The following is a 10,835-nucleotide window of genomic DNA, read 5'->3' as shown; positions in this document are numbered from 1 at the left end:
AAAAAAACTATAAAACAAAATGTACATAACCATGAAAAAGGAAATTGACCACACATTTTATAAAAGATCTTAAAGCTGCTGAAGACATTACTGAATGAACTTGGTGGGGTTACTCTAGTGATGGGCTATGGAGTGCAAATAAAGAAGGAAGCTATTATGCCAGTGTCAGGTAAAATGGAGGATTTAATGAATAAAGTGCACCAAGGAAAACCTGTGACATAATCCAAATGAATGATACAATAACCAGCAGTCAGCTGGTACAAAAACAAGACATATATAGATGGACAAATGACCCTCAGGTGTTGGGTTGCCTAATGGGCCACGCCCATCTGAAGGACAAACATGATGTCACAACAACAAGACAAGCATGAAAACTGCCGCTGCTGATGACGGCGGCTGGCAGGGGGCCTCCATACCTTGACAAATCCCCCACCAAGCCGCACGTCTCCGCATCCGTGTGGACAGCAGCATCAGCACACAACACACACAACAAAGGGGTGGGACAGCTGGGACAAAACAGGGACGTGTCTCCTGTGGTCCCAGAGCTGCAAAACACACAAAACATCAGCTCAAAACCCCCTGGGTAGAGTCCTGGCCCAACGGGACCATCAACAAAGGATAACCACGTCCCAGTCGGTCACAGGACCCTTGTGCCCTAGCAGACTCTTGCTGCTTTTCCCCAAGAGAAGTTAAGTTTCAGAATCCACACCTGGTAGCCAGTATCTGGAACTCAATGGCATAGTCCGTTGCTGACGTCAGATCCTGCCGTAGACGTAGCAAGTCTTTCCCAACGTGGGTGGTTGAATACTGCCCTCGAGTTCGTCAGCAGCAGAGAGGAACCAGACACTAGTGATCAGCAGAGCACCACGATCAGAACCGTTTATATTACTCTCATTCGCATTCTGTAACGGTGGCGATGAAGGAGCCAGAGACTTTCCATTTGGCTTCAAAACAGCAAAATAAAAGGCAGGCAGTACAGCAAATGAAACAAGAAATCTGGCGTAGTCCGTGGCGTAGTCCGTGCAATATTACCTCTCAAACCACTTTTAAAATATTGACTGGCATCTTGACGACTCAACATGCAATGCACAGTGAAGACGGCAGGACCTGCAGGTCTTTAAATAGTGAGAAATTATGGGAACATAAACTAGAAACATGGAAATGGCATAATTATTCATTAATAATGAAAGGGACAGTGACTGAGAGGAAGTGGGTGTGTGGGAAGGAGTGGATGGATATGACTGTATATATAAAAATTTCCCATTTCACCTATTACAACTAACACAGCTGATGCAAGTTCTCTAGCTGAAACATGTATGTACACTAATTCACACACAGATTTTGCCATTTATTTCAGTAATTCAGCATATAGGTTACAAATTATAAAGGCTTTGTCAAAATTTTTTATACAAATGTTTATTTTTGTACAACCTTCAGCCTTCAACACAGAAAATGGTAAAAGCATTTGGCATTTGCAACCAGCAACATTCCAGCAGTACCCAATACTGAATCTCCCAGTGTCCAAGAACTGATAAAGGACTCATTTTGCAATGCCAGTTAACATTAACCTAAGCCTACACTGAATGAGACATTTTGCTTTATGTGTATATATGTGACTTATAAGTGACTATATACCAAAATCAACCTGAAATTTTTTAATAAATGTGCCAATCTTTGAGTTCCTGAGGCAACAAGATGTTTAATGACATTTCAGTCTTGGAAAAGTACAGATGGTAACGTGTATTTAGACCTTGAAAATTTTGCAGTACAGACAAGCAGTGTTTTCATAACTTTTAGAATTTTTAAAACAAATTTTGTTATGAAAATTACTTAGGCAGAAATACTTTACAAAATATCCTACACCTGTTGCCCAACAGAGTTTGTACATCTAGTTTAAATAAAAGTAAACCGATGCTCTTTAATTTTTACAAAACGTCCACAATCTGGCATCAGCCCCACTTGTATTAGTCAAATTTATATTTTTCTTTGAATGCTAAAGTTGAGCTACTTATATTCATAAGGAACATTAGAGACTGTCCATTTACTTCAGTGTGGTCACCCAGCAACAATATTTGACGCTTTCCTGATGTTTTCCAGTCTTGGAGCTGCCTGGCATGTCCAACTGCAGCCCAGCTTAGTAAATAAAAGTGAGGATGGATGGTTTGTGGATGTAGTCAGGGTGATGGTTCCACTCCTCAGCTCCAGAGAGAGCCAGGTTGGGGAAGTGCTGAACTAACGCGGGGGGTGGAGGTCCCACCACGCTGTAGGCTTTTAGGTGCAGGATCCTGCTCAGAGACCAAACATCTAGAAAGGCGATGCTGAGACCTCCATCCTGCCCAGGAACCCCGGCACTGATGCTCAGTGCTTGGTCACTGTGCTGTGGCCCCTTGGCTGAGGACACCTGAAGCCTCCTCAGACCCACAAGGGTGAGATACTGTGCAGGGCTGTCCAGCGGGGCAGAGGCACAGAGAGACAGCCGTAGCTCTGGAACTTGGCTGCCATTGAGGAGTTCCCTCAACACCCAGGGCTCTCGCACCCACACTGTCAGCTTACCAGCTGTGGGACCGTCATTCCAGCGCAGGCCACCAGGGGGCAGCGATGAGCGCGGCACCGTGCCACAGCTGCACAGCAGGTTGGCCAGAGATTCGTCACAACTGTGAACGGCAACCGCACAGCTGCAGTTGCGTAAGCTGTTGCTATGGACGACGCTGTCGAACATCAGGGTGTGGTTGGGCTGGATGTCAGGGTGGGGGGCCACGCCCACAAAATGGAAAGGGAGGAGGACACAGAGAATCGGCCGTATGCAGGACGGTCTCATTTTCACATCCATGCCAGCCTACATCCTGCCAACACAACACATCTGCTGGGACAGAACACATCACAGTTATTTCTTTGCTAGTTTTCAACTTTTAAAAAACAGCTTGTGTTCAGCTTTTCATGTACAACATGCCATTGGGTGACACCCCCGAGATTCTCCCGAACTCACGAACAAATGAAACCTCTTCCTCTTTCCCATGGTTTTATTTACTTGGCCAGATTTTTATTTCCAACCACAGACTCTAAATGAGTCATATGGTCCAAATAGCATCTGACCAGCACATAGGCCTTTAAGGTCTGAAACTGCGAAGTACATTGCTTTTGGACAGCTGCAGTCAGTCTCATTAAATTAAAACACAGAAACAATAAAACCCTCTTTGTCTTTTCTCACCCAGGAGAAACGAATGCATTCGAAAGAATTTCAGAAAGGTTCTTCCTCCTTTGAATGAAAAGAGGACAGAGATTCGTTTTTGTGAGTGTTGCTACAGTGGTACATAATGAAACCCTCTGTTTTGTTGCTCTAGAAAATACATGTTGTATAACTGTAAAACAATTGTACACCAATGCTTCGGGAAAAAAGGAAATTCCTTGCACTCGACTTCTTAGCAATATTAATGAAATTTTCCTAATCTAATCTAACAACAATCAAAATGACCTATAAACACAAATCAGAATTAGACACAAACTGTCCAGAGTGATATTCATACATTTTGCTGTTTAGGATTTATATAATTTATATAAGTGCTCTCCATATGGTCTTATTTCTGCCACAGTTGCAGTGTGTACAGGCTGCATTAGAGAGAGAGAGAGAGAGAGAGAGAGAGAGAGAGAGAGAGAGAGAGAGCTGGGTCTGGATGCTGTGGTAGCAGAGGTTAGCAATGGCTAACAACCACTGTAAACAACAGCAGTGGATAAACAGAATATATTCAATCATGATTAGCTCAAGTTAAATCTTGTTTGCAACAGAAATAATCACAAAGCAGATTTGCAGGAAACTTGTAACCCTAACCCCTAATTAGTAAGTGAAAGGTGCTTTATGTTGAATCAAAACAATAAACTGGTTCACAGAAACTAGACTCAAGCTGAAGATACAGTTCAGTTACTGATCTTATTGAGCAACTTAAGGCTTATTGAGCTCTTGGTAAGCTCTTTGAAAACAATCAGCAAATGAAAGAAAGCCTTTTATCTGTGGTAGCAAAGACAACAAGAATATGGTATGATCTGTGGGCATCTTGTTGTGACTGCTGTGATAACGTATCCTCGATGTTGCATCCCAAAACACCCACAGGTCCATTTCAGAAAAAATAAGCTAGACTCCATGATCATAACAGCAACACCATATATGGACAGCGCAGGACTGTCAGAAAAGCTGAGAAATACAACCATGAGGAAAAAGGACAAAATGTTTTGCGGACTGGAATATTCAGACATGGTAGTGAAAACAGCAGGGCAGACAACATTCCATTGACATCATAAGACTGCACCAGCACCTCCCTAACACACACACACACACACACACACACACTATCCAGCTGTCGTCTGTCCTTATGCATCCTGTCTGTTAAATTTGACTCGAATCTAAACTGCCAGTGTTTGTGATTCAGTGAGAATTTCACTTTTTTCAAGAAGTTCCCCAGTTATGTATAATTTCAGAACAATCCACTGTTACAGTAAATCCACTGTAGAGAAATTGGATTTCATAAAAATAAGGCGGCCTAATTCTAGACAAACTGCCCACCACTCCTGAAGTCGCCCGCTCAGTTTACATGATTAATGTAATGTGGGTGAAAGAGAGTAAAGTTTACGAGTCTTTTACAAGGCTGAATAATGTGCAAAGGAAATCCAGAGACAGAGAAAAATACGCTTGAGATTGTGATTGTGATGGGGTATAACTCACCACTGGAGAAATATTCTGTCCATTGGATGTTGATTGGCGATTATGTGGTTTCTTTCTTCATCTGAGTGTATGACTCTCTCATTCTAATGTAATTCTTCACTATTCTTTCCCCTCGTTTCTATCTCACTCCCCCTTCAGGGCCCCTCACATGGTCGCGTTGGCAACAAAAACTCTTACTGAAAGCTAAATAGTGTACTGCCCTCTCATGGTTCTAAAAGGAAAAAGGTTTTCTCACAAAACCCAAACATGCTGCCATCTTGTGGTGTTATTACATACTTTTCATTTCAAATCAAATCAAAAATCTAATATATTTCAAAGCCTCATTCATTGGTTTGACATTGTGTACTTCACAGTATAATAGCCAATATTGTTGGCTACATTTGTTTGTCCATTTCTAAACTTGTAATTTGCTTGTAATTTGCTCTAGCAGTGTGTATGGCTATCCTCACATCCTGATTAAAACACACTGAAGGATTCTCCAAGCTTCCCATGACTCCTCCAGTATAAAAGTAAACGTCAACAATTATTTAGAAGCTTTTTTTTTTATTTTTAAAGTCTACATTATATATGAAGGGTTAAAACCTTCAGTAATTTTGATAAAATATCTCATCCTGGTACTGCATGAGATGTTCTCAGACTCAGGCCTGGAGCTCCATTCATCTACACAGATTCTAGATTTCCCACCTTCACACACAGTTGGTCTAGTTTATCACTGAGAGTGATTAATTGTGCTTGGCAATGGCGCCCCAGGACTGGGTCTGAGATCCCATGGTCTAGATTATTTCAGAAGCAACTCAACAAGGACAGAAAATTTATGCAGTAGCTGAAGGCACAAACTTCAACCTTAAGTGGGCAGGTGAAGTGGAGCAGGGCTGGGAACAGGGCCGCGATGGCCCAGCCGTCAGGACACGTACGCTCGGTTCTACAGGGCTGGGACCAGCGCCGCGATGGCCCAGCCGTCAGGAGACGTACGCTCGGCTCTACAGGGCTGGGACCAGCGCCGCGATGGCCCAGCCGTCAGGAGACGTACGCTCGGTTCTACAGGGCTGGGACCAGCGCCGCGATGGCCCAGCCATCAGGACACGTACGCTCGGTTCTACAGGGCTGGGACCAGCGCCGCGATGGCCCAGCCGTCAGGAGACGTACGCTCGGCTCTACAGGGCTGGGACCAGCGCCGCGATGGCCCAGCCGTCAGGAGACGTACGCTCGGTTCTACAGGGCTGGGACCAGCGCCGCGATGGCCCAGCCGTCAGGACACGTACGCTCGGTTCTACAGGGCTGGGACCAGCGCCGCGATGGCCCAGCCGTCAGGAGACGTACGCTCGGTTCTACAGGGCTGGGACCAGCGTCGCGATGGCCCAGCCGTCAGGACACGTACGCTCGGCTCTACAGGGCTGGGACCAGCGCCGCGATGGCCCAGCCGTCAGGACACGTACGCTCGGTTCTACAGGGCTGGGACCAGCGCCGCGATGGCCCAGCCGTCAGGAGACGTACGCTCGGTTCTACAGGGCTGGGACCAGCGTCGCGATGGCCCAGCCGTCAGGACACGTACGCTCGGCTCTACAGGGCTGGGACCAGCGCCGCGATGGCCCAGCCGTCAGGACACGTACGCTCGGTTCTACAGGGCTGGGACCAGCGCCGCGATGGCCCAGCCGTCAGGACACGTACGCTCGGTTCTACAGGGCTGGGACCAGCGCCGCGATGGCCCAGCCGTCAGGAGACGTACGCTCGGCTCTACAGGGCTGGGACCAGCGCCGCGATGGCCCAGCCGTCAGGACACGTACGCTCGGTTCTACAGGGCTGGGACCAGCGCCGCGATGGCCCAGCCGTCAGGACACGTACGCTCGGTTCTACAGGGCTGGGACCAGCGCCGCGATGGCCCAGCCGTCAGGACACGTACGCTCGGTTCTACAGGGCTGGGACCAGCGCCGCGATGGCCCAGCCGTCAGGACACGTACACTCGGCTCTGTAGGGCTGGGACCAGCGCCGCGATGGCCCAGCCGTCAGGACACATACGCTCGGCTCTGCACACGCTGCACCATGCGGCGTGCATAGAAGTCACGGTAGTCGGGCGGGAGCTCGTCCAGCATGTTCAGCGCACGCTCCAGAGTCTGCAACGCTCGTGTTGCCACCAACGGGTCCTTGTTCCCGTACGGGTCCTTCTGATCGTAGCTGGTGGGGGGCAGGTGGCGCCAGAACACGTTGACGCCAACGCCAAACTGAAGAGCCAAGGTGTTGTGGAACCACAAAGCTGTGGGAGATGAAGCATCCCATCACATCTCATAAGGCTTCAAACATACTGCTTAGAGCTGGAGCTTAAACACCATCATTTGCCTACTCTACCAGTAGGGACCAGTAGGGAGGGTGTGAGATGTTCCTCACTCTACCAGTAGGGAGGGTGTGAGGGGTTCTCTACTCTACCAGTAGGGAGGGTGTGAGAGGTTCTCTACTCTACCAGTAGGGAGGGTGTGAGAGGTTCCCTACTCTACCAGTAGGGAGGGTGTGAGAGGTTCCCTACTTTACCAGTAGGGAGGGTGTGAGGGGTTCCCTACTCTACCAGTAGGGAGGGTGTGAGAGGTTCCCTACTCTACCAGTAGGGAGGGTGTGAGAGGTTCCCTACTCTACCAGTAGGGACCAGTAGGGAGGGTGTGAGAGGTTCCCTACTCTACCAGTAGGGAGGGTGTGAGAGGTTCTCTACTCTACCAGTAGGGACCAGTAGGGAGGGTGTGAGAGGTTCCCTACTCTACCAGTAGGGAGGGTGTGAGGGGTTCCCTACTCTACCAGTAGGGAGGGTGTGAGAGGTTCTCTACTCTACCAGTAGGGAGGGTGTGAGAGGTTCCCTACTCTATCACATCGAACGTGGACATGTGCTGAATCACAGAGCACACATTATGCATTACTGCAGCAACATTATTGATGAGTAACACTGAAAATGGATAAGAAGCCTGGACAAGACATTACTGTGTGATTATATTACATATGTATATTATATTTACAATTATGTTAGAACACTAAAGAAAATTAATGGTCACAAATAGACCTAATTTTTATTACTCCTTTTTGGGTTAATCCCTTGATTCATCAACAATCCCACAGAAAACTGAACGCATACTGAGCATGCAATATACAAAGATCACTGCATATTCTGAATTTCAACCTGAGGACACTAAGTGTGTTCGCTCAACGACAGCTCACCTGGGATGAACAGTAGGTCTCCTGGTTCTAGAACACATTCATAGCGACATGCTTTCACAAATTCAGGGAACTGCTCCAAGTCTGGATAGTCAATGTCCAAAACTTCAGATTTATCACCTGATTAAACAGAGTAAAAGCCCCTTGAAGCTAATGGCACCACATGAAAACAGAACAGTTCACTGGTGCCTTTTAACTGTACTGCTAGATTACTGGGTCATTTCCCTCGTCCTCTGGAAATATCCATCATACTAAAGAACTTGAAACACAGGCATGATGTTTACCTCTCAGGTATAGATGCAATGCATCCTGGGGGCTGTAGAGGACAACACGCTTTCTCCCAGTCACCTGAGCCAGGAGGTTGTCCATCACCTGGTTCAGAAACAAAACACACGGTACTTTGGTAATGGGCCTAATACATTTTAATTAATTCTTGAAACACAGGGCACTGATATATATATATATATATATATATATATATATATATATATATATATATATATATAAATCAGTGTCCTGTGTTTCAAGAATTGCAATTTTTGTTTACAGTTTGTTATCCTGAAATTCACAATTCAGCCAGACATTTCTAGCATTGCCTCAAAAAAGAGGCTGCTAACGAGAAGCTCCGCCCACATCGTAGTGCGTCCACAGCTGTAGGCCCGGCGAGCTGATTCTGAACACACTGGAGAAAAACTGCTCAGGCTGGAAGAAGGAAGGGATGTGGAAGTCCTGGGCAAGTTCAGGAAACTGCTTCCTCAGGTCAGCAGGCTCCTTGGTTACAACGGCAGAAACAATCCACTTACAAACTATGATGATGGTTAAAGTCATTTAAGAAAAGTACATACTCATAACATTTTTTAATTAAATACACCTACTAGTTTCTTATTACTAAGTGTTCACAGGAGAAATGATGCACAACTTTTGTCCATAACACCGAAGTTAAGTCAGCATTACCTTACGAGCATCTTCTCCAAGGGATCGCAAGTAGTAACTCTCATTCTGTCAAGGTACATATTGGGATTGAGTAACCATTTTACATCATTTAACTTAAACGTGTGCTTTTCCTTAAGGATGTATGTAATTTTGCAGAAGCGTATATAAACTAGTTTAGGTTAAAGATCAGCATAGAAGCCCTAGAGATCAATATTTAGATGCACGTAATGGACTACAAACTATGAAGATGTATCCAAATGTACAAGCCATCATTCTTTACCTTAAATCTAAAATATACATTAATTCTTTACTCAACAGATTATCCCCCCCCCCCTTGATAAGTAAAGGTGACTAACCTTATTAATAAAAAAGTCTGTGTGTTCGTCTTCTGCAGCCCTCTGTACGAATGTATCAAATGGTAAAGTCCTGAAACAAGGTCATTGTATTGTATGAATATTGCAATAGTTTTGCATGTTGCAAACATATTTACTTAACCCACCTATTATGTGCATCCTTGTAAAACAGCCGTACTGTTTAGGGTCACTTTAACCCTGGTGCATGTTTAATTGTTCAAAAGATGTCTGAAACCAAAAAAATCCTAACAAACAGTGTGAATATTTAATTACTAACTACATTACTAATTATTCTATCAATATTTAGTGCAATGGTGTTCCTTACTTGTAACAGGTAATGGTTCAATTAGGATCGTTTTTCATAAAAATGTGAAAATTTCCATTTTCAAACTATGATACCAAACACACACAACACTCTCATACACTTATACACACACACACACACACACACACACACACACACACACACACACACACACACACACACACACACACATACACACACACAAAAACACACACACAAAAACACACACACACATACACACACACACACACAAACACACATACACACAAACACACATACACACAAACACACATAAGCACACATACACACAAACACACACACACTCTCATACACACATACACACACACACATACATACACACAAACACACACACAAACACACTCTCATACACACACACACACACACACACACACACACACATACACACATACACACAAACACACACACACAAACACACAAACACACATACACACAAACACACACACACACACACACAATTGTACACACACATACACACACACACACACATACACACACACACACATACACACACACACAAAAAAAATAAATAAAAATTTGAAAAGGGTCAAAAATTTAAAAAAGGGTCAAATTGACCCGAAGAGTATCTATGTGATATAAACATGCAGGGGGTGGTTGCAACTAACTGACATGAATTATTTTCATATAATATGTTGATTACACTAATTAACCCAAGCAGAAGAAGTTTCATACTGAAAAAATTACTTTAAATAGTTTTCCTACATCTTCAAACTTTGAAAAGGGTCAAATTGACCCACAACATACCTGTACAGAAAGTTTTTATGCAGGAAGCTCATTTGAGGCACAGACGACACATGGACTTTAATCTCACGGTCGCCCCCCTTCTGTGCTAGGTAACCCACAGTCCATTTGTGTAGGCATGGCCCTAACGGTACACCTTTCAGTACCGCGGGTTTCCTCTGTATAAGAGACACACAGGAGAAACTACGTTAAGGTTAAAACTACACACTACGCAAAGTGTTACGTTAGATCAGCGTTTAGAAAATAATGTACGATGGCAGTTCCTACCAAAGGACAGATCTCCCTGGAGAAAAGGTCCTTGTCCACAGATACGAATACAGGCACTTCAACTTTTTCCTGACATTCCATATAAATATCGATGGTTTCCACCTGTGTTGATGTTAATGTTGTGATGTTAATGTTGTTAAACACCTCCGTTAGTGTTTTTGAAGCACGCTTACTCTATGCTTGAACACACATTGTGAATGTTGGTGTTTCTAATATATCTTCCCCGGAAACACATTTATATATTTGAATATATATTTTCTTCTATGTTTTC

General features: G+C 44.7%; 2 protein-coding genes across 4 annotated transcripts; both read right to left on the bottom strand.

Moving 5' to 3' along the window:
- Positions 1-165: 165 nt before the first annotated feature.
- LOC143509546 (exosomal polycystin-1-interacting protein-like) lies at positions 166-8,024 on the bottom strand. Of its 3 annotated transcripts, none has more exons than XM_076998397.1 (2): positions 7,910-8,024; positions 166-2,860 (listed from the first exon to the last, which is right to left on the bottom strand). In XM_076998397.1, the coding sequence occupies exon 2, from the start codon at positions 2,828-2,830 to the stop codon at positions 2,135-2,137; it is 696 nt and encodes a 231-aa protein (XP_076854512.1). In that variant the 5' UTR covers positions 2,831-2,860; positions 7,910-8,024; the 3' UTR covers positions 166-2,134. The 3 variants fall into 3 exon arrangements, with proteins under 3 accessions (XP_076854512.1, XP_076854511.1, XP_076854510.1); XM_076998396.1 differs by lacking the exon at positions 7,910-8,024 and adding an exon at positions 4,715-5,010 and having other exon boundaries at positions 166-2,863; XM_076998395.1 differs by lacking the exon at positions 7,910-8,024 and adding an exon at positions 4,715-5,010.
- tyw5 (tRNA-yW synthesizing protein 5) lies at positions 5,155-10,764 on the bottom strand. The gene is made up of 8 exons (XM_076998393.1): positions 10,565-10,764; positions 10,301-10,455; positions 9,196-9,265; positions 8,861-8,905; positions 8,540-8,677; positions 8,191-8,278; positions 7,910-8,026; positions 5,155-6,965 (listed from the first exon to the last, which is right to left on the bottom strand). The coding sequence occupies exons 1-8, from the start codon at positions 10,643-10,645 to the stop codon at positions 6,718-6,720; spliced, it is 942 nt and encodes a 313-aa protein (XP_076854508.1). The 5' UTR covers positions 10,646-10,764; the 3' UTR covers positions 5,155-6,717.
- Between the last annotated feature and the right edge of the window lie 71 nt (positions 10,765-10,835).

This window comes from Brachyhypopomus gauderio, chromosome 3 (assembly GCF_052324685.1).
Source record: "Brachyhypopomus gauderio isolate BG-103 chromosome 3, BGAUD_0.2, whole genome shotgun sequence".
NCBI classification, from domain to species: domain Eukaryota; kingdom Metazoa; phylum Chordata; class Actinopteri; order Gymnotiformes; family Hypopomidae; genus Brachyhypopomus; species Brachyhypopomus gauderio.
Note: the sequence above shows the minus strand (reverse complement) of the source record. Positions and strands in the feature narration are given on the sequence as shown.